General features: G+C 41.9%; 1 protein-coding gene and 1 pseudogene across 1 annotated transcript in view; both read left to right on the forward strand.

The window, feature by feature from the left end:
- Positions 1-300, forward strand: part of INO80C (INO80 complex subunit C) — a 52,960-nt gene extending 52,660 nt beyond the window's left edge. The window contains exon 4 of the mRNA XM_040353477.1: positions 94-300. Coding sequence (XP_040209411.1) covers positions 94-225 — 132 coding nt within the window. The 3' untranslated portion in view covers positions 226-300. The remainder of the gene's footprint in view (positions 1-93) is intronic.
- A 21,908-nt stretch (positions 301-22,208) lies between these two features.
- On the forward strand, positions 22,209-24,345 carry LOC120939614 (annotated as a pseudogene).
- Positions 24,346-24,647: the final 302 nt, after the last annotated feature.

Genomic DNA, 24,647 nt, shown 5'->3' on the forward strand with positions numbered 1-24,647 from the left:
AGGTGTGTAAAGCATTATACTCCTAAATTGCTAAAATGATCTCTAAATAAAGCTGAATTATACAACCTTTTTACTTTTCTTTGTGTTTCCTAGGCCAATTATACTGACCCTCAAAGTAAGCTTCGATTCAGCACAATTGAAGAATTCAATTACATCAGGATGCTTCCCACTGATGTTGTCACTGGATATTTGGCACTAAGAAAAGCAACCAGTATAGTATCGTGACATCTAGAAATGCAATTTTTTTATTATAAAATATTCTGTATTATAGAATTTATGCTGTAAAATGTATATGTATTTGTACATGTATACCATTAAATGATTTCCTTATTTTTTTCCTTTGGGTTCACCATTTTTTTGTGTCCTAAATTAATTACTTCTACCATTAGATTAATGCCAAAACAAACCTAAAACTGCAATGTAGTCTTACTGTGTCTGAAAAAAATAATATATCAATATATCATTTTTTCCTAAATGGTTTCCTTTACCTTAGTGCAGTCCTCCTTCACTTACCTCATCCTTCGATTTTGCTTTTAAATGTCCTTATTTCTTCTGGGAAATCCTCACTTCCTTTTCTTCTCTCTGTAACTCCACACAGTAATGCAAGGCTTTCTCCCTGGTGTGGAGTGTCATGCTCGCCCCCTCCCTTGGACTACCGAAGAGTCAGGACGCCCACTAACACACAGCTCCTTTCTCTATCTGCAATGTAGAGAGCACCCTGACTCTCCTGTGTAGTCCAAGGGAGGGGGCGTGCACGACACTCCACACCATGGAGAAAGCCTTGCATTACTGGGTGGAGTTACAGACAGAAGAACAGGAAGTGAGGATTTCTCCGAAGAAATAAGGACATTTAAAAGCAAAATGGAAGGATGTGGTAAGTGAAGGAGGACTGCATGAGGGTAAAGGAAGCTATTTAGGAAAACAAATTGTACCTTTACAACACCTTTAACATTACAGTTTTTTTCATGATACAACTATACACCGCTCACACTTCACTTGGTTTTACATTTCTTTATTGTCAGGCTGTATTTTTTTTTTAATGTTTAGTTTTGAACATTTCCCACATACTTGCCATTACTCAGTGCACATCTGCCCACATCACCATTTAGTCTGTGCCTTGGCACATAGACAAAACCACATTTTTTGCATATTGGGGAAGAGTTCTAATGTTTGTGTTGCTGTTTGTGTGACTTATTGCCCTGGTGACAACTGCTACCCTACTAGTTGTCCTTTTTGTCACAGCATCAGGAAGTGATGGGGAAAAAAACTCAGTGAAAAATACCCTTCTCTAAAACAAAGTCTAGGGTTGAACTTTAAATGCTCCTTGTAAATTAAAATGCAGGATCGTTTTTTTTAAACGTGTGTTATAGAATAATAAGCCACACAACATAGATGTACAGAAAATACATTTTACTGGTCTTGAGAATGATATCCTTTGGTCCAAGAGCCATAATCTGATGTGTACCAGTTCAATATGAACACAATGGGGGAGATTTACCAAGACTGATACACACAGAATCTGATGCAGCTGTGCCTGGTAACCAATCTGCTTCTAGGTTTTATTGTCAAAGCTTAATTGAACAAGTTGAAGTTATAAGATTGGTTATTACACAGCTGTACCAGATTCTGTGTGCACCAGTTTTAGTAAATCTCCCCTAAACTACTATTAAAAGTAAATCCCTTTTGTATAGTTTCACTCTTTAGTCATTACAATGTTTTTAGAATGTATTCACCTGACCAACTTTTGAAAATTAGCACTTTAGGCAATTGAAAGTGCCTTCAATGATTAAAAATTAGTCGTACTTGCAAAGCAGTTTGAGTGGGAAAAATATTGTCAAATGGGGTATACACGAGAGATCTCTCTCTCTCTCTCTTATTTTTTACGTTTTTGCTAAAATGGAAAGGGCGAAAACCTTTCTCAGCTTTTATTGGTGCGAGAAGATTTATTTTGTCTCAGAAGTAAGTAACAAAAATGTCTTCAAAAGAAAAAGATATCAGTAACACCGCTTAGAGGGAAGAATTAGAACACTGGTTGAATCCCTACATCCTGTTATCGGGACAGGAAGTCGGACAAAACATAATGTCCCTATTATGGACACGGGCAGCAATAAAATCTCAGCTGAGGTTCTACTGAATCACGTTGTACAGATTGTTAATAAAAACAGGAGTCGGGCATTTACTGTATTTATTGGCGTATAACGCTCACTTTTTTACCCTGAAAATAGAGGGTAAACTGAGCCTGTGTGTTATACGCAGGGGGCTGCGGAAAGTTTTTTTCCTGAAACTTCCCTCTTAAAGTTAGAGTGCGTGTTATACGCCGATAAATACGGTATATAAAAAAAAAGGACAATGTCTTGCTTCATAGCTATCCAACCAATTCAGCAATCCTGAACTTAGTGTACACCAGCATACTAGGCAAAGTAAGGTTTGCTGTGTAAATAAGCTGCACTTGCCTTTGCCATGCTCCTCTATTGCCAGGCCACTTAAAAAAAATATGTGCAAGTTTGAAGTTAGTGATATGCAAATTTTGACTAAGAAGCTGCACACCCCAATTCAGTGTAACAGAAATTGGTTGGTCAGGCACCAAACACTGTGGGGGTTATGTGTTTTGAAGTGGGGAGGCACATATAGAAAAAGACATGTTATTTCAACCAATAAAAAAATGAATAAACAAATAGAAAAGCCTCCATATACAGAACCCTATACCTACTGATTCAGAGGAAGTCAAAAAACCCTATGAAGAATTGTCCCGTTTTCTCTAGCGGGAGGGAAAAAATCCTTTCTGATCCTCCAAGTCAATCGAATATTTCCTGGATCAAGAATCTCTGGATGTTCTTTCCCTATAAATGGTAAAATTATGTTATATTCTGTGCATTAAAGAATGCATCCAGCTCTTTTATTAAAACAGCTAACTGAGATTGCCAGAATGAGTTCCTGAGAGAATTCATTCCACATTTTCACAGCTCGTACTGTGATGAAGCCTTATCTTAATTGTACAGTATAGGAGGTAGGCAAAGTATTCACAGACCCTGGGTTAAAACAAGAGCAGACAATTTAATAGGTGGAAAAAATTACTGAAGTTCAACTTTAAAGGAACAATAGCCCCCTATTAACAACACCTATGTATATGACTGTTAGAAGGGTGCTTAACAGATTTTATCAGTCAGTATCCTTTTTCTAGTGAGAGCTTGGGACAGTCATGGCAAATTTCAAAATTGCTCTCTACCTTGACCAATTAGAGAATGTGTTGCATTAATTCAGAATGAGCAACCAACCTCTTGTGTTCACAGTGCATCCGGCTGGCTGCTTTATTTTTATTTTTTTTCTTTACACAGGATTTGGGTATTCTTTGTAAAGTGATATTTCACCGCATTCACTAAGCTCTTGGCAAAATGTATCTTGGAAAATGAACAACCTACAGTATTTATTTATCTTTTAGTAAATACATGCTAGTGTTCCAAACACCTACTTTTTTGGTGTTAGTGTTAGCCCTAGTTTATCGTTCATGAGAAGAGCAGGGGCCATGGCATCCGACCAGTTTTGGTGACAGCAGCTGTTGTCAGTCATTCTCCACAGGGTTTTACAGGAGGCATGTTCGCATCCAGCATCCAGGTTCTAAAAGAGGTTGTTCTTAAAGAATGGAAAAAGATAGATGTTGCAAACTTTTCATTGAGATATTGATTAAAATCATACTTTTCAAAAGGGGTGTACTCATCTATGCTGAGCACTGTATATGTCTTTGGAAAGGTGCAGTGATATCGGGATCATGGCTGCAGCCATAATTGTGGTATTTTTTAGAGCAGACGATAAGCTTTCATGTAAATGTGATCCAAGTGGTTCTACAGGGAGCACGAGACCAATGCTACCTGTCACATCCGATGCACTAGAAAGAGTGGGAGGAACTTCCATTGTTCTCTTCCCCCCCCCCCCCCTCCGAAAGTTAGAAACCTGAAAGCAGGGATTTCATCACTTTAGGTTTTGGTTGGTTGTTACTACCTTTTTTAAAGCAGCCAATCAAACCGTTTTATCAGCAGCTTTGCAGAACAAAGAAGAGATCTGGGGGCCAAAAGATCCTAGACCTTTCCATAAAGAGAACCTGTATGTCCCCATGCTATTACAAGGGTTGTTGGTCATCCCTTGTAATAGCAATATTGTTTAATTAAAAAAAAAATTAAAGCAGAACTTTATACATAGCAACAGTTTCATAAAAAGTACTGTTCTTTAATAAAAGAACTTGCATTCCAGATTAATATTTATGCTACCAAAATTAGTGTTCATGATCTAAATTGTCTCCAGCTTTGCTACTGTTGCTTCTTGCTGGAGACCGCCATTTTGTTGAAACCCAGAGCAGTTACTTCCTTATTAGAAACTCTCCTCTCTCCTTGCTCTCAAAAACTGGTTTTCTTTTCTCCCTCCCTAATCTTCAGCAATAGTAAATCTTAAAGCTGTCAGCTGATCGGCTTCTAGTGGCTCTAATTTTAGGCACAGTGCTGAGGATAGAGAGCAACTGAGCATGTGCAGAGCAGGGTACAATACTGGATTTTAAACTGTATAGGCACTTCTTTTTATTTTTACATGGCTATACCTGCAAAGGGGGCGAGTTTGAACTATCCGTATTTAATTTTCAGTCTAAAGTTCAACTTTAAAGAGATTAAATCACCCCTGTCCCCCCATCTCGTGCACAAATGTGAATGTGGGCCTAGGTCCCATGTGCATATGTAAACAGTGATTGCAACACACATTTGAGGTATCACTGTGAACGTCAGAGTGAGAGCAATAGTTCTAGCACCAGACATCTTGTATAACTCTACCTGTGAAGGCTTTTAAAGGGGATGTCTATGGATAATTTAATGTACCATAGTTTTCCCCTATTCCAGACATGCGCAAATTTAAAGTGTGAAATGTTGGGTATCGATTTACTTTTAGATTTGACAAAAAACGAGGTATTTTATATTGTGTTTGTGTGCAGTAACATTCATTAAAGTGTATTTTTTTCTTGAAAATATGCATTTGATAAACTGCTGCCCAATTATTGTGTGACACACAAAATTGTGAAACCCGCCCTTTTATTCTCCAAGGACTTTACTTTTTGAAAATATATGATGTTTTGGGGTTCTAAGTAATTTTCCAGCAAATGCAGATTTTTATGTGTGAGAAATTTCAGAATTGGCCTGGTTGGCAAGTGGTTAAGTAGGTGTGTAAAGCATTATACTCCTAAATTGCTAAAATGATCTCTAAATAAAGCTGAATTATACAACCTTTTTACTTTTCTTTGTGTTTCCTAGGCCAATTATACTGACCCTCAAAGTAAGCTTCGATTCAGCACAATTGAAGAATTCAATTACATCAGGATGCTTCCCACTGATGTTGTCACTGGATATTTGGCACTAAGAAAAGCAACCAGTATAGTATCGTGACATCTAGAAATGCAATTTTTTTATTATAAAATATTCTGTATTATAGAATTTATGCTGTAAAATGTATATGTATTTGTACATGTATACCATTAAATGATTTCCTTATTTTTTTCCTTTGGGTTCACCATTTTTTTGTGTCCTAAATTAATTACTTCTACCATTAGATTAATGCCAAAACAAACCTAAAACTGCAATGTAGTCTTACTGTGTCTGAAAAAAATAATATATCAATATATCATTTTTTCCTAAATGGTTTCCTTTACCTTAGTGCAGTCCTCCTTCACTTACCTCATCCTTCGATTTTGCTTTTAAATGTCCTTATTTCTTCTGGGAAATCCTCACTTCCTTTTCTTCTCTCTGTAACTCCACACAGTAATGCAAGGCTTTCTCCCTGGTGTGGAGTGTCATGCTCGCCCCCTCCCTTGGACTACCGAAGAGTCAGGACGCCCACTAACACACAGCTCCTTTCTCTATCTGCAATGTAGAGAGCACCCTGACTCTCCTGTGTAGTCCAAGGGAGGGGGCGTGCACGACACTCCACACCATGGAGAAAGCCTTGCATTACTGGGTGGAGTTACAGACAGAAGAACAGGAAGTGAGGATTTCTCCGAAGAAATAAGGACATTTAAAAGCAAAATGGAAGGATGTGGTAAGTGAAGGAGGACTGCATGAGGGTAAAGGAAGCTATTTAGGAAAACAAATTGTACCTTTACAACACCTTTAACATTACAGTTTTTTTCATGATACAACTATACACCGCTCACACTTCACTTGGTTTTACATTTCTTTATTGTCAGGCTGTATTTTTTTTTTAATGTTTAGTTTTGAACATTTCCCACATACTTGCCATTACTCAGTGCACATCTGCCCACATCACCATTTAGTCTGTGCCTTGGCACATAGACAAAACCACATTTTTTGCATATTGGGGAAGAGTTCTAATGTTTGTGTTGCTGTTTGTGTGACTTATTGCCCTGGTGACAACTGCTACCCTACTAGTTGTCCTTTTTGTCACAGCATCAGGAAGTGATGGGGAAAAAAACTCAGTGAAAAATACCCTTCTCTAAAACAAAGTCTAGGGTTGAACTTTAAATGCTCCTTGTAAATTAAAATGCAGGATCGTTTTTTTTAAACGTGTGTTATAGAATAATAAGCCACACAACATAGATGTACAGAAAATACATTTTACTGGTCTTGAGAATGATATCCTTTGGTCCAAGAGCCATAATCTGATGTGTACCAGTTCAATATGAACACAATGGGGGAGATTTACCAAGACTGATACACACAGAATCTGATGCAGCTGTGCCTGGTAACCAATCTGCTTCTAGGTTTTATTGTCAAAGCTTAATTGAACAAGTTGAAGTTATAAGATTGGTTATTACACAGCTGTACCAGATTCTGTGTGCACCAGTTTTAGTAAATCTCCCCTAAACTACTATTAAAAGTAAATCCCTTTTTGTATAGTTTCACTCTTTAGTCATTACAATGTTTTTAGAATGTATTCACCTGACCAACTTTTGAAAATTAGCACTTTAGGCAATTGAAAGTGCCTTCAATGATTAAAAATTAGTCGTACTTGCAAAGCAGTTTGAGTGGGAAAAATATTGTCAAATGGGGTATACACGAGAGATCTCTCTCTCTCTCTCTTATTTTTTACGTTTTTGCTAAAATGGAAAGGGCGAAAACCTTTCTCAGCTTTTATTGGTGCGAGAAGATTTATTTTGTCTCAGAAGTAAGTAACAAAAATGTCTTCAAAAGAAAAAGATATCAGTAACACCGCTTAGAGGGAAGAATTAGAACACTGGTTGAATCCCTACATCCTGTTATCGGGACAGGAAGTCGGACAAAACATAATGTCCCTATTATGGACACGGGCAGCAATAAAATCTCAGCTGAGGTTCTACTGAATCACGTTGTACAGATTGTTAATAAAAACAGGAGTCGGGCATTTACTGTATTTATTGGCGTATAACGCTCACTTTTTTACCCTGAAAATGGAGGGTAAACTGTGCCTGTGTGTTATACGCAGGGGGCTGCGGAAAGTTTTTTTCCTGAAACTTCCCTCTTAAAGTTAGAGTGCGTGTTATACGCCGATAAATACGGTATATAAAAAAAAAGGACAATGTCTTGCTTCATAGCTATCCAACCAATTCAGCAATCCTGAACTTAGTGTACACCAGCATACTAGGCAAAGTAAGGTTTGCTGTGTAAATAAGCTGCACTTGCCTTTGCCATGCTCCTCTATTGCCAGGCCACTTAAAAAAAATATGTGCAAGTTTGAAGTTAGTGATATGCAAATTTTGACTAAGAAGCTGCACACCCCAATTCAGTGTAACAGAAATTGGTTGGTCAGGCACCAAACACTGTGGGGGTTATGTGTTTTGAAGTGGGGAGGCACATATAGAAAAAGACATGTTATTTCAACCAATAAAAAAATGAATAAACAAATAGAAAAGCCTCCATATACAGAACCCTATACCTACTGATTCAGAGGAAGTCAAAAAACCCTATGAAGAATTGTCCCGTTTTCTCTAGCGGGAGGGAAAAAATCCTTTCTGATCCTCCAAGTCAATCGAATATTTCCTGGATCAAGAATCTCTGGATGTTCTTTCCCTATAAATGGTAAAATTATGTTATATTCTGTGCATTAAAGAATGCATCCAGCTCTTTTATTAAAACAGCTAACTGAGATTGCCAGAATGAGTTCCTGAGAGAATTCATTCCACATTTTCACAGCTCGTACTGTGATGAAGCCTTATCTTAATTGTACAGTATAGGAGGTAGGCAAAGTATTCACAGACCCTGGGTTATAGGCTCATACTGTCAGGTGATTGGACACTGGCGAAGCTTTGGACACAGCCTGTGGGTTTACCTTTATAGCTCTACCCCATTTTGTAAGACTGCTGCTGAGGTGATGGACCTCTTCTCCCGAAATGACTTGCTTTAACACTTTATTGATGTACTTTATATTCTTCAATCAACTCTTTAATCAGCTCCTCACTATCTTCTAAATCAACACTAGAAGCATTGCATATGGATTGATGCAACCTCAATATAACCTTGGGTGTTGTATCTAGCCTAAATGTTGTGGGGGACAGACAGCATGTAATATTGCTTCAGGCACCTGTGTGTTTTTTTTTTTTTTTTACTCTCACCTTGACACTTTGTATGATATGTGTAGTTAACTGCAAGATGCTCTACAGGTCCAGGGCTGTGGTCTATCCCTATGAAACCCAGACCCTGAAGACCTCTCCAGGGCTATACCCACCGTTACAGGCAAAGCCTGAACCTTTGATTATGGACCAGCAGCATGGACAGATAAGACAGGTTTACCCTGTACTAGACTGATACTCTAGCCTCACTTATTACAGGTTTCCAAAATAGTATTCAGTGTAAAACTGTAAGGAAACTGGGAATTGTGTAGTGTTAAACTTTTTAAACTGTTGCCTGTGGAAATGATAGGGTTCTGAAGGTTGGTGCAGTTTCAAGGGTACATGCAATTTTAAGCCTTGACATGTTCGGTATCTGTTTACTCTGAGCCATCCCATCTTTAATAATGTACAATAAATGGTTAATATATTGCGTGAATGTGCTCTAAAATTAACTTGTGTATTTTTTTATTGAAATATTCTGCTTCAAAAACCTTTGAACTAATATCTTGTAACATAAAAAAACTGCAACTATTGCTATTTTATTCTCTAAGGTGTCTTCTTAGAAAATATATGTTTGGGGTTTTAACTAATCTTCAGGCCTAAAATGATTTTCCTAAATGTGTGCAAAAATTGCCCTGGTAGTGAAAAGGTTAAAGAATGCATCCAACTCCTGTTTTTCTTCGGCCAAAGAGATGGCCAGAATTAATTTCTGAGGGAATCCATTCCACATTTTTAGGCCGGGTTCACACTGGTCCGACAAACGCTCCGATATTGGGAGCTCATGTCGCATGACGTGTGAAAATCAATGTTTCCTTATGAGAGCCGTCTTAACTGGTCCGACACATGTTGGACCGACTTTAAAAATGCTTCCTGTACTACTTTGGTCCGACTTTGATCCTACTTCACTCCATTGAATAGCATGTTGGATCAAAGTCGGAACGCCATCTTGCATGATCCGACTTTGGCATGCAACATGTGCTCTGCTGATCTTGAGGGGGAACTCCACGCCAAATTTTAAATTAAAAAACGGCATGGGTTCCCCTTCAGGAGCATACCAGGCCCTTGGGTCTGACACGGATTTAAAGTGAAACCCCTACGCCCAAAAAAACGACGTGGGGGTTCCCCCCAAAATCCACACCAGACCGTTACCCGAGCATGCAGCACGGGCGGTCAGGAAAGGGGGTGGGGACAAACGAGCGCCCCCCCTCCTGAACTGTACCAGCCCGCATGCCCTCAACATGGGCCCCCCACCCCAAAGCACCCTGTCCCCATGTTGAGGACAGGGCCTCTTCCCGACAGCCCTGGCCGTTGGTTGTCAGGGTCTACGGGCGGGGGGCTTATCGGAATCTGGGAGCCCCCTTTAATATGGGGGCCCCCAGATCCCGGCCCCCATCCTATGTGAATGAGTATGGGGTACAAAAAAAACCCACTACACAGGTGCGGGGGTCTTCTTCCGACTTCGGGGGTCTCTTCCGACTTTGGGGTTCTTCCGACTTTGGGGGTCTCTTCTCCGCGCTCTCGCGTGCTTTCTGCCGGGCCCCTCCACTATCTTCTTGCAGCTCTTTTACTAGCGGGAGGCCCGGTCTTCTCCGTCAACTTCTTCCCTCTTCTCTTGTCCCCATGTTGACTCAACGATCTCTCCCGCTGTAATTCCGTGTGCCCGGTGTGCAACCATTGATATAGGCATGCAGGCGTGGTCACCGGGTGATGTCACCCCGCCCATATGACGTCACAGTCCCGGGGCATGATAAGACTGTGACAACATATGGGTGGGGTCACCGGGTGACATCACCCAGTGACTACGCCTCATGCATATATAAATGGTTGCGCACCGCGCACATTACATTACAGCGGGAGAGATCGTCGAGTCAACATCGGGACAAGAGAAGAGGGAAGAAGACGCCGGATAAGACCGGGCCCCCGCTAGTAAAATAGCTGCAAGAAGATAGTGGAGGGGCCCAGCAGAAGGCAAAAAGCACGGAAAAGAGAGCGGAGAGTCGGAAGAGACCCCGGAAGTCGGAAGAAGACCCCCGGAGCTGCCCAATAAATTACTTTAAAAACCTGTGTAGTGTGTGTTTTTTTTTCTTGACACTTTTTCCCCAGGTGTATGGGTAGGGGTATGATGTACCCCATACTCATTCACATAGGGTGGGGGTCCAGGATCTGGGGGCTTTCTTATTAAAGGGGGCTCTCAGATTCTGAGAGCCCCAAAAACCAACGGCCAGGGTTGTCAGGAAGAGGCCCTGTCCTCATCAACATGGGAACAGGGGGGCCGTAGGGTTCCCTCCTGCCCCAAAGCACTCACCCCCCATGTTGAGGGCATGCGGCCTGGTACGGTTCAGGATGGGGGGGGCGTTCGCTCGTCCCCACCCCCTTTTTTGACCGGCCGGGCTACATGCTCGGATAAGGGTCTGCTGTGGATTTTGGGGGGACCCTCACGCAGTTTTTTCGGCGTAGGGGTTCCCCTTTAAATCCGTGCCGGACCCAAGGGCCTGGTATGCTCTTGGGGGGGGGGGGACCTATGCCGTTTTTTTTTTTTATTTAAAATTTGGCGTGGAGTTTCCCCTCAAGACTCATATCAAACACAGTGCTTGGTATTGACAGGGATCCAAGTCGGGTCCCTGTTCATTGAAAGTCAGACGTATCTCAGCTTCAAGTCACAGGCAAAGTCGGATCCAAAGTAGTACCTAGTGTCGTGTCGCACCAGTGTGAACCCAGCCTCAAACCTCATGTCACTATGAGGAAGCCTTTCCAAATGCAGAGGTTAAACCCCTATTGTATGGTACAAAGGCAGAGTCTTTATAGAGCCTAGATTATAGGCTCATACCTTCAGGTGATTGGATGCCTCCCCTATAACCCTGCTCCACTCCAGTCCTAAGCTGATCTACTATTTCTCACTTGTGAAGAATTCACTCTTTTCTTAGTTTACTATATCATCTTTGTATTCTTCAATCAACTATTCAAACTTCTCCTTTTAATACCTTTATTTGCCAAAAATAGAAAACCGTGTATCCGGACCTGAATAACCTCGATAAAATGTTAGGAGCCCTATCTGGACCCCACACTGTGGGAATGGCCTGTAATGTTGTAATGTTGCTCTGGGCACTGGATCCTGCATGGGCACTCACCTCTTCATGTCACACTTCATGTCTATGAAACCCAGCCCTGAAGAGTCTTTTGTGCTATGCCCACTATCACAGATTAAAGGGGTTGTAAAGATTTGTGTTTTTTCACCTTAATGCATCCTATGCTCCTGCTGCTGTAAATCACATTCAATGACGCGGACGCCGGGGGGCAGCCAACTGTATGACACGGGAGCGCGCCCGCAAGCTAACCCCTTCGGGAAAGAGCTTCCCAGAGGGGGTTAGCTTTAGTGGGGAGGAGCCGAGACAGCCACCGAATGGAACTTCCCCTTTATAGTGCCGTTCTACGTCACCGCGCTTTGCTCAAGCATTTTTTTTTTCGCGATCGTGTGTATGCAAGGCAAGCTTGACAAGAATCACGTCGAGAAAAAAGTTTTTTCCATGACATTAAAAATGGTTGTGTGTACGCGGCATTAGGGGAGACTGCAGAAGACTTTTACACCTGAAGTGGGAGCTTTACGCAGCATGCTTGTGAATGTGGATAAGCCTAGGCACTTAGTACAACTTGATTCTCTATCTTGGGTACAAAGAGACCTGTAAAATCCATAAATACATTACCTGTTCATCAAAAAATAGAATGTGCACTCTATGAGAAATGGATCGCCCCAGAATTTTTTTTTTTCACTTCTCCAAAATTCTTTCCTATACAGTGAAAAAGGTGTTTACTAAAAAGTGGTCTTCTACTGTAGCTGATCCTCTCGTCTAATTCTTAACATCTTCCCGCCCAACCTTTAGCAGATTGACAGCTGGGGGGGCTTTCGTCCTTCCGGGTAGACTTCATATGACGTCCTCCCAGTCTCATCGCTCATGCGCTCCTCAGTGAGCTGTGTCCCTCGCATCACCAATCAGGGTGACATTGGCTTTATACCACATGATCACTGTGTTCAATCACAGCCCATCATGACTGTCGACAAAGACCTGTACAGTAACTCGCTGTGTGAGGAGTAGGGATGAGCTTTGAGTTCGAGTCAAACTCATGTTCGACTCGAACATTGCCTGCTCGCCCGTTCGCAGAACATCGAACAATTTGGGGTGTTTGCAGCAAATTCGAAAAGCTGCGGAACACCCTCTATGGGAGAAATCTAAAATGCTAATTTTAAAGGCTTATTTGCAAGTTATTGTCATAAAAAGTGTTTGGGGACCCGAGTACTGCCCCAGGGGACATGTATCAATGCAAAAAAAAGTTTTAAAAACTGCCGTTTTTTCAGGAGCAGTGATTTTAATAATGCTTGAAGTGAAACAATAAAAGTGAAATATTCCTTTTAAATTTCGTACCTGGGGATGTGTATAGTATGCCTATAAGTTAGCGCTTGTTTCTCGTGCTTAGAACTGTCCCTGCACAAAATGTAATTTCTGAAGGAAAAAAAGTAATTTAAAAGTATTAGCAGCTATAATGAATTGTCTGGTATGGATTTTAAAGGAAACTCCACCCCAAATTTTAAAAAAAATGGCGTGGAGTTCCCCCCAAAAATCCATACCAGACCCTTTATCTGAGCACGCAACCTGGCAGGCCTCATGAAAAGAGGGGGGACAAGAGAGCGCCCCCCCTGAACCGTACCAGGCCACATGCCCTCAACATGGGGAAGATGCTTTGGGGGTCTGTGACCCCTCAAAGCACCATGTCCCCATATTGATGAGGACAAGGGCCTCATCCCCACAACCCTTTGCTTGGTGGTTGTGGAGGTCTGCGGGCGGGGGACTTATCGGAATCTGGAAGACCCCTTTAACAAAAGGGGACCCCCAGATCACACACCCCCATGTGAATTGGTAAGGGGTACATTGTACCCCTACCATTTCACAAAGAAAGTGTAAAAAATAAACACACAGACAGTTGGGATAAGTCCTTTATTTAAAAAAAAAGATTCCAGCGGTCGTTATCCACTCTCGGTCTACACTTCAGTGCTGTCGATATCCTGCGATGGATGATCTCCTCTTCAGGCTCCAGCGCAGCGAGGAACAGCATCCTGTCTCCACCGGAGACACCCCGGGGATAACGTTGCGGCAGCCTGACAGGTCTCTTATGTAGCTGAGGACGGGCCACCCGTCACGTGACCCGTCCCCCTCTGACGCAAGGTGAAAACCCCGGCTTTCCCAGTGATGTGACGGGTGATCCCGCCCCCTCTGATGTAACGCAGGTTTCCCGTTGCATCAGAGGGGCGGGGTCGTCCGTCACGTCTCTGGGTAAGCCCAGGTTTCCCCTTACATCAGAGGGGGACAGGGTCACGTGGCGGGGGGCACCGTCCTCAGCTACATAAGAGACCTGTCAGGCTGTCGCAACGTTATTCCCGGGGTGTCTCCGGTGGAGACAGGATGCTGTTCCTCGCAGCGCTGGACATCATCGCTGGAGAGGAGATCATCCATCGCAGGATACCGACAGCGCTGGAGTGGAGACCGAGAGTGGATTACCACCGCTGGAATCTTTTTTTTATTTTTAATTCACATAGGGGGCCCGGGATCTGGGGGTCCCCTTTGTTAAAGCGGTCTTTCAAATTCCGATAAGCCCCCCCACCCACAGACCCCCACAACCACCGGGCAAGGGTCGTGGGGATGGGGACATGGTGCTTTCAGGGGTCACAGACCCCCAAAGCATCCTCCCCATGTTGAGTGCATGTGGCCTGGTACGGTTCAGGAGGGGGGGCGCTCTCTTGTCCCCCCCTTTATTCCTGCGGCCTGCCAGGTTGTGTGCTTGGATAAAGGGTCTGGTATGGATTTTTGGGGGTAACTCCACGCCATTTATTTTTTTACATTTGGCGCGGAGTTCCCCTTAAAATGCATACCAGACCTGAAGGGCCTGGTAATTGAATTTGGGGGGACCCCCCGCACATTTTTTTTTTGTCAATGACTTTTCCCTGTATTGCCGGGAGCCGACAATTCATTATAGCCGCGAGTACTTTTAAATGACTTTTTTCCTTCAGAAATTACATTTTGTGCAGGGACAGTTCTAAGCACGGGAAACAAGCACTTCTTTACAGGCATACTATACACACCACCAGGTACGAAAATGTAAGGAATATTTCACTTTTATTGTTTCACTTTAAGCATTATTAAAATCACTGCTCCCGGAAAAACTGCAGTTTTTAAAACTTTCTTTGCATTGATACATGTCCCCTGGGGCAGGGCCCGGGCCCCAAACACTTTTTATGACAATAACTTGCATATAAGCCTTTAAAATTAGCACTTTAGATTTTTCATGTTCGAGTCCCATAGACTTTATCGGTGTTCGGATGTTCGAACAAATGTATTGCCTGTACACATGTTCTGATGCGAAACGAACTGGAGGGTGTTCAGCTCATCCCTATTCTGCATTTAAAATTTTCATTCGAATGGGATGAATGTCCATGAATGCAAATGACATTCATGGTGCCATCAACACATTAAAAACTGAAAGGCTTTTGATTATGTTAGCTTTGAACAAAACTTAATTGAGAATATGCCAAGGTTTAGAGAGTGAAGAGACAAAAAAAACAAGATGGAAAAATAGTTGTAGTCAGAAACAAGTATAGTAACAGATCTTTGGTGTAGCAGTAAACAACACATACACTGTACAGAATCACAACAAAATCACAGTGATAGATATATTCAAGGACAGAAAGAACAATGAGAAAGAAGCATGAGATACAGAGTGAAAAGATTTATAATGGTAGCATTATAATGCACAAACATTGCAGTATTCAGATCAACATAAATATGTACCCCCTGAAGAAACCTCAGCCTCTAACACACGTGGTTGAATGAATGTTACCGCAAGCACTAATATAGATGCATTAACTTGGTTGTGGGTTAGTACCAGGAAATAGACCTTTTAGTGGTAAATTAACTCAATGTATTGGTACGGGTTAAAATTAAATGTGGTTAGAGCATATATGAGTATACAGAAGGTAGGTCCAGACACACTCTGATTGACCACTAGACTGGAATTGATACTGTACATAAATCAGCTATATCAAAAATTAACAATGCATATAAGCATTAACTGCAAGTTTAGTACTAATACTATACCTAGTCTATAGTGTAGCCTATGAGAATGGCTAGGATGTGGTGCAATGTCCCCTAAGAGGTACCTCTTAGCATAAGCAATAGGTGAAGATCTCTGTTTAACAGTTGCAAAGGAACAATCTTTAGTCCTAACTCTTCATCCTATTAGCGTTGAGGCCCAGTAGTATTGTTGAGGCACATGAAAACAGTCCCCGTCAAGCTTGCAGGCAGCAACCAGGAAATAGACACAAGACCTTTTAGTGATAAATTAACTCAATGTACTGGTACAGGTTAGAATAAAATGTGGTTAAAGCATAAAAGTATACAGAAGGTAGGTCCAAACACAATCTGCTTGACCACTAGACTGAAATTAATACATAAATCAGCAAAATCAAAATTTTTACAATGTATATAAGCATTAACTGCAAGTTTAATATATAATACTATACCTAGTCTATAGTGTAGCCTCAGAGAATGGCTAGGGTATGGTGCAATGTCCCCTACAATGTACCTTTTAAGCATAAGCAATAGGTGAAGATCCCTGTTTAGCAGTTGGAAAGGAACAGTCTTTAGTCCTAACTCTTTATCCTAGTAGCATTGGGGCCCAGTTGTACTGTTGATGCACATCAAAACAGTCCCAGTCAAGCCTGCAGGTAGAAATAAGGCTACTAGATAGCTGTATGGTCAGTTCCTAAAGGGTTCAGTCTCTCTAGCAACAGTTAGTAAATTCCCACAGCAGCAGCTCACCAGTCTCAGCAATATTGTAGCTCACCATCCAGGCACAAACAGTGATCAGTACACTCTCTGCTCTGCACCCAGGTGACTCTGGATGTTGGCACTCCCAAACTCAGCATGCCAGATCCTGCTCAGGCCACAGATATGCAGCAGTAAGGGTGCACACTGGACAGCAATGTGCACTCTCCAGTCTTCCTCGTGGCAAAAAAGGAAGCTGTATCCTGTACAGCCTGAGAAAATGCAGCTTTTTGCCCTCCTGGTAATTTCTCTTTGGGAAATGCAGTTGAAAAGCTCTTGATTACAGTAGAGTCTCTCTACTCTGGACTATAGTTCATGCACTGCAGTGCTGCCTGACGCTATTGAACTTATCCTGCTCAGCAGTTCCTTCCCCTTGCTGATATAGCTGTTAACCAGTTAAAAGTGTGGTCAATTCCTATGTGGGTAATATAGAGCTACTCCCATAGGGGCTGCTGGTATTACTTGGCTCTTCCCTGGACAGGCTGCCTGTCCCATCAAGCATGAGTCTATTCACACTGGCTTAAATAACATAGTCTAAGGCATGTCTTTTCAAGATGTATCGCTTAAAGAAACTTTGACAGGAGAGGGGTTAAGGCATGAGATACTTCAAACAATTATTCTAAGGCCTCACAGCTGAAGACCATGAGGCAAGTCTCTTTGGCATCTGGTTACTTTGTTCCAATGCACAACTGCTGATACCCAGTGCAATCTCCAGAACACTACACAGTCACAAGTCCTCAGGACAGCTGTCACCTTCCAGCTTCTTCCAGACATGGTCCATTGAATGAGACAGTCCTATATCCCTTGTGGTGAGGTCCTGCAATCTACTTCAAATAAGGTCTATCCAGGCCCTTAGCCCTGACACCGCTGAGGCTTCTAAACAGCTGCATAGTCCGTGGTCTGCATGAAGACAGCAGCTCCTCAGGCTGGGGAACCCTCCTGTGGAAAGAGAACCCAGCTCTCCAGTGCTATAGACTTATTTATCAGCTTTCCAGACCCCTACTGGACACTCATCTCTAGTGTTTAGCTGGAGCACAACAAATATTCAGACTGGTTATTTGCATCTCCTTTCCTAAGCTTTGGAAGCTTCTTCCAGAGACAGGGAGACACAATCAAACTCACAGCCTGCGAAACACTTAACAGACCAGGATAAACAATCACAGCACCCTACTCTAGGAGGGTGCTATGTCACCATTATTATAGCTTTTACCTATTAAAATCTAGCAGTGTCTTTTTTTCCAGCTCACTATGGGAAGTTTAAGGGGTTGTAAAGGTACAATTTTTTTTCCCTAAATAGCATCCTTTACCTTAGTGCAGTCCTCCTTCACTTACCTCATCCTTCAATTTTGCTTTTAAATATCCTTATTTCTTCTGAGAAATCCTCACTTCCTGTTCTTCTGTCTGTAACTCCACACAGTAATGCAAGGCTTTCTCCCTGGTGTGAAGTGTCGTGCTGCCTTGGACTACAGGAGAGTCAGGACGCTCTCTACGTTGCAGATAGAGAAAGGAGCTGTGTGTTAGTGGGCGTTCCGACTCTCCTGTAGTCCAAGGGAGGGGCGAGCATGACACTTCACACCAGGGAGAAAGCCTTGCATTACTGTGTGGAGTTACAGACACAAGAACAGGAAGTGAGGATTTCTCAGAAGACATAAGGACATTTAAAAGCAAAATCGAAGGATGAGGTAAGTGAAGGAGGACTGCACTAAGGTACAGGAAGCTATTTAGGGAAAAAAAATTGTACCTTTACAACCCCTTTAATCTCTGCTTCATTTGCAGATGGCAAGGAGACTTTTCAGCAAAGGCTGTGCATATTCTTTGTAGCACAAAAAGAAGGATATTTTCAGAAAGCCTTTCCTTAGTAAAGCTTATTGGGACTATAATGGTTGGCTCAACTCAGAGAGGTGATTCCCCTCTCCTGATAATGTTTATGACTTGTATCCTATAGAAGGGGAGTTTAAGAAGAAACAAATGGTTCCCACTGTGGACCCAGTCATTCTTGCACTAAATAATCAATCACTCCTTGTGCACTCTCTTCTGCAACAAGTTGTTCTTCTTTGTCACTTTGTGACTTTCTGTGCCCGTTTGGGGCCTTCATCAGGTAGTCTTGACCACCCTTTGCAGTGTTTAACTTACCACTGTTGTCTGCCACCAGATTCAGTGTGTTACTTGCCACCTGGTTGTTCTGCGAGCTGGGAGGTAAGTAGGCTTGGTTTTTCCCTGGGCATTCCCCAGGTTTTGTTGTTATCTGCTTTAGCCTTCCAATGTTACTTACTGCTATGGCCAGCTATAGATGGGGTGGTGGACACGTTTATGTTTCACCTGTGGTGCTTGTATTGGTCCAGCAGCGCACCAACACCTTTGCAGCCATTGTGCTACATGCTGGGTGTTTGCTGTGCTTCTGCACCTTTAAGGAGGGGTGGCTCCCCTTCAGTCCACCTGCCCCTATCTATCCATCAGAATGCATGTGCCTCCATTGTGGGGACACTCATTGTTTAATGTTAGGACCACAGATTACAGGGTGCCTTGGCGCGGCTCTGTGGCTCACGCATGCGTTTGCAAATGTGTGAGGACAAAACCCCTGTTTTTAACGCATACTGTTAGACAGGTTAATTGGTTGTTCTGCAAGCTGGTCGGTAAGTAGGCTTGGTTTTTACCTGGGCATTCCCCAGGTTTTGTTGTTACTTGCCACCTGTAGCCTGCTACCAGATGCAGCATGTGATCTGCCACCCGTAGCCTGTCACCAGATGCAGCAAGTCACTTGCCACCTATAGCCTGCCACTAGGGATGAGCCGAACACCACCCAGTTATTGCCATAAAATTGTTTGGGGATACAGTGCCTTGCGAAAGTATTCGGCCCCCTTGAACTTTGCAACCTTTTGCCACATTTCAGGCTTCAAACATAAAGATATAAAACTGTAATTTTTTTTGAAGAATCAACAAGTGGGACGAAATTTATTGGATATTTCAAACTTTTTTAACAAATAAAAAACTGAAAAATTGGTTTCGGGGGCATCCCCCCTGTGCTTTAGGGGATGTGGCCATAGAGGCACTGCCCATCATATTTGGTGGACGTGCACAAAGGTTAAACGATTCTGGATCAGGATCTATAACTTCCTTTACTCGCTCACGCAGGTCAATCTGCGGAAAGAGGAACAACAAGCATTACTGGGGAGCAGAGTGGCTGATACTTCAAAAACCACTAGACAACTAATCTCCTTCATATTTATTTCCGCAAGGATAACAATAGCTAGGAATTGGAAGACCGCAGCCCTCCCATTTGACCAGTTCAAACGTAAACTTACCTGGTTGATGCTAAATGAACGGTTATCAGCATTGTCGCAAGATAACATGGAATTGTTTAATAAAGTGTGGGACCCATGGATTTCGTACCTAACTAATGACCCTAACAGGCTCACACCTTAGTTTATCCCTAGTCAACCTTACGGGTGCAGGACCAAGACCCCCCCCTCCCTTTCTCTCAGGTACTCTATTATCTTCCTCTCGACTTTCCTTTGTTTCTTTCTTGTCCATCTACTCTTTATCTTACCTAATAATCTAGTAAGTAATGTTACAATGGTTTGCTGTTAGCTTTGCCCGAAGGGCTCTGGGCCTGCTCGGCCTGGGGGATTTGCTCCTCTCCCCTACTCATTTGGGTGGGGGGGAGGGGTCCGCTAGTGTCGGGAGGGCCCCTGCAGGGGCAGTGCTGGTCCCGGGGGATAATTGACCCCAGAGGACATTAATTTGAACTTGCCAAGTTTGTTTATTGCAGGGCCTGCCCCTGAGGTTGTGCCTTATAATGCCGTTTTTGGCCACTTGGACCGCAGTATGCTGTTCCTGCGAGGTTACTGTCGTATTGTTAAACAAATTTTGTGAAAGTAACGTATAATTTTGTAAACTTGAAAATTCTTTAATAAACACCATTGAAACCAAAAAACTGAAAAATTGGGCGTGCAAAATTATTCAGCCCCTTTACTTTTAGTGCAGCAAACTCTCTCCAGAAGTTCAGTGAGGATCTCTGAATGATCCAATGTTTACCTAAATGACCAATGATGATAAATAGAATCCACCTGTGTGTAATCAAGTCTTTGTATAAATGCACCTGCACTGTGATAGTCTCAGAGGTCCGTTTAAAGCGCAGAGAGCATCATGAAGTACAAGGAACACACCAGGCAGGTCCAAGATACTGTTGTGGAGAAGTTTAAAGCCGTATTTGGATACAAAAATATTTCCCAAGCTTTAAACATCCCAAGGAGCACTGTGCAAGCGATAATATTGAAATGGAAGGAGTATCAGACCACTGCAAATCTACAAAGACCTGGCCGTCCCTCTAAACTTTCAGCTCATACAAGGAGAAGACTGATCAGAGATGCAGCCAAGAGGCCCATGATCACTCTGGATGAACTGCAGAGATCTACAGCTGAGGTGGGAGACTCTGTCCATAGGACAACAATCAGTCGTATACTGCACAAATCTGGCCTTTATGGAAGAGTGGCAAGAAGAAAGCCATTTCTTAAAGATATCCATAAAAAGTGTTGTTTAAAGTTTGCCACAAGCCACCTGGGAGACACACCAAACATGTGGAAGAAGGTGCTCTGGTCAGATGAAACCAAAATCGAACTTTTTGGCAACAATGCAAAACGTTATGTTTGGCATAAAAGCAACACAGCTCATCACCCTGAACACACCATCCCTACTGTCAAACATGGTGGTGGCAGCATCATGGTTTGGGCCTGCTTTTCTTCAGCAGGGACAGGGAAGATGGTTAAAATTGATGGGAAGATGGATGGAGCCAAATACAGGACCATTCTGGAAGAAAACCTGATGGAGTCTGCAAAAGACCTGAGACTGGGACGGAGATTTGTTTTCCAACAAGACAATGATCCAAAACATAAAGCAAAATCTACAATGGAATGGTTCACAAATAAACATATCCAGGTGTTAGAATGGCCAAGTCAAAGTCCAGACCTGAATCCAATCGAGAATCTGTGGAAAGAACTGAAAACTGCTGTTCACAAACGCTCTCCATCCAACCTCACTGAGCTTGAGCTGTTTTGCAAGGAGGAATAGGCAAAAATTTCAGTCTCTCGATGTGCAAAACTGATAGAGACATACCCCAAGCGACTTACATCTGTAATCGCAGCAAAAGGTGGCGCTACAAAGTATTAACTTAAGGGGGCTGCATAATTTTGCACGCCCAATTTTTTTGTTTTTTATTTGTTAAAAAAGTTTGAAATATCCAATAAATTTCGTTCCACTTCATGATTGTGTCCCACTTGTTGTTGATTCTTCAAAAAAAAAATTACAGTTTTATATCTTTATGTTTGAAGCCTGAAATGTGGCAAAAGGTTGCAAAGTTCAAGGGGGCCGAATACTTTCGCAAAGGCACTGTACATGTCCCCTGGGTCCTGCCCCAGGGGACATGTATCAATGCAAAAAAAAAGTTTTAAAAATGGTTGTTTCTTCAGGAGCAGTGATTTTAATAGGGCTTAAAGTGAAACAATAAAAATGAAATATTCCTATTCTTTCCCATATTTGGAACAGTACCACAGCAATATGACATTTCTAAAGAAAAAAAATGTAACTTAAAACTGTTTGCAGCTTTTAATGAATTGTCGGATCCCGGCAAGATAGATATAAATAAAGATAAAAATCAATGAAAAAAACAGCATGGGTTCCCCCCAGTCCATTACTAGGCCCTTTGGGTCTTGTATAAATATTAAGGGGAACCCCGCAAAACCCCGCAAAATTTTTAATTAAAATTGCGTGGGTGTCCCCTCAAAAATCCATACTGCAAGGGTAATGCTACGAAAGCTGAAGGAAGCAAAAGAAGATTTTGAAACGGTTTTAAAACTGGAGCCTGGTAACAAGCAAGCAGCATCAGAACTGGCAAGAATATCTCAGGAACTTGGTGACAAAACAGTAATGCTCAGCCAGAATGATCTTGCCAATCAAAGTAAAGGGAAAGATGAAAGGAAATATGTAAAACCAATAGAAAAACCTGCAGATCTGAGGTCTACGAAACCTTTAAGGCGGGTGGAGATTGAAGAACTTGGAGGCATAGCCATAAATCCAGTAAATGTTTTGACAGAAAATACTCCCTGTAATGTGAAAATTGTCAGCCAAGTTGAGGAACCTCAAAAAGAGAAGTTGAATGTTCAAGAACAAATCTCGATATCGCCTGATATTCCCAGTGCTAAGATCATAAAGATAGAGGAAATTGGTGATGCACCAACCTTGCAGAGCAATACAGACAACCATGTTCCGCCTCAAACACCGCTGCCGAAAGTAATAAATGACGTGCCACCATTATTGCCGCCCATGACCACTGACGTTCCAGGCATCCCTACAAGTTCATTTCAGCTTGAATCAGATTTCAGGAGTCTTAAGGGAAACCAGGAAATGTTATACAAGTACATCAAGCAAATTTAACCATCCATGTACACTAAAATCTTCCAAAAAGCATTGGACCTAGATGTGTTTAATGAAATGATAAAGATTCTACGGCTTAAATACATTGCAAATGAAGATGCAGCTAAAATTCTGGAAATTTTACAAAGATTGTCTGAACTTAGAAGATTTGATATGGCAGTGATGTTTTTATCAGAATCTGAGAAAGAAGATGTCCGTGCCCTGTTTAATTTTGTAAAACAGTCACTAAAGACAAGTGATTCTTTTGATGCTCTAAAGAAGAAATATGGCACTTTAATAATATTGATGATATACACAACAAGGATTATTATATCATATAATGGATTGGTCCCTTCCCCCACCTCACCCCTTCTACACAATAGGTGGAAATTTTTCCCCCTATGAATAATGTTTTTTTCCCCTCTCACCTTTCACAATGTAGGGGAACTTGACTTCCCTTAAAAGAAAGGGGGAAGGAAAGAGAAAAGAGAAGGGAGATGTTTAAACTCCTTCTTTTTTTTTTTTTCTCTCCCTTCTAGTAGAATATACACAATTAAGGGGAATTATCCCCCCATATGTTAATTATGTTAATTATGTCCTTTTTTGTCTAGCACAATATAGGGGAATTGCCCTTTTTTCTACTCCCCTTCTTATTAGATATATTTTTTCATTTTTTTCTTTTCTCTTTCACATTTAATGTATTTACACAATAAGGGGAATTATTCCCCCTAGAATAATCTTTTCTGAGTACTCACTTTTCATGATCTAGGGGAGGGGGGAATGGAAGGGGAAGGAACTGGAATATATGTGTGTGTATATATATATATATATATATATATATATATATATATATATATATATATATATATATATATGTATGTTTTTTTTCCCCTCTCTTTCTTCTTTTTTCCCCTCTTTTTTTTTTTTTTATCTCTTTCATGTTTCGTTACCCCATGCCCCCATCTCCCCCATTTATCCCGCCCCCCCTCCACTAGGGGCTTTAGAGCCCTCTCCCCCGGTGTTCCCCATAGAGAATACAATGGGAAAATTAGACCTGGAGGCAAAATGGGAAGGAATATTCTAGAAGAAGTACTGTCTGAAGATGTCTTCTCTTTTATCTCTTTTATCTCTCTTAGGGTAAGGGGTACCTATTCGAGACCATGTATGTTGTCAGTTTATATGTTGATTTTATGTTGTATTTATTGTAATGTCTAGGGAAAAAATAATAAAAGAATTTGGAAAAAATAAAATAAAAAATAAAGTGTAACCTGCGAATTAAAGCACGCCAGGTCATGTGCTAAGTACACACAGATTGCAGCTTGGATATTTGTTACTCTGTTGTAATAATGGTGCAGCTTCAAGCAAAATAACTAAACATATATAGACATTGCAAAAAAAAAATAAAAAAAAATAAAGAAGAAATATGGCATTTGAGCACTGAACCAAGAAATGTATTAAACTTTATTAAGATTAAAAAAAAAAAATCCATACCGGCCACTTAGGTCTGGATTGTATTTTAAGGGGATCCCTGTGCCAAAATAAGATAAAAATGCATACCAGACCCTTGTTCGAGCATGCAACCTGGCAGGTCGCAGGAAAAGGGTGGGGGCAAGAGAGCGCCCCCCCTTCTTGAACCATACCAGGCTACATGCCCTCAATATGGGGAGGGTGTTTTGGGTTCCCCTAAAACACCTTGTCCCCATGTTGATGGGGACAAGGACCTCTTCTCCACAGACCTTGCCCGGTGGTTGTGGGGGTCTAAGGGCAGGGGGCTTATCAGAAACTGGAAGCCCCCT

This window comes from Rana temporaria, chromosome 5 (genome assembly GCF_905171775.1).
Source record: "Rana temporaria chromosome 5, aRanTem1.1, whole genome shotgun sequence".
NCBI lineage: Eukaryota > Metazoa > Chordata > Amphibia > Anura > Ranidae > Rana > Rana temporaria.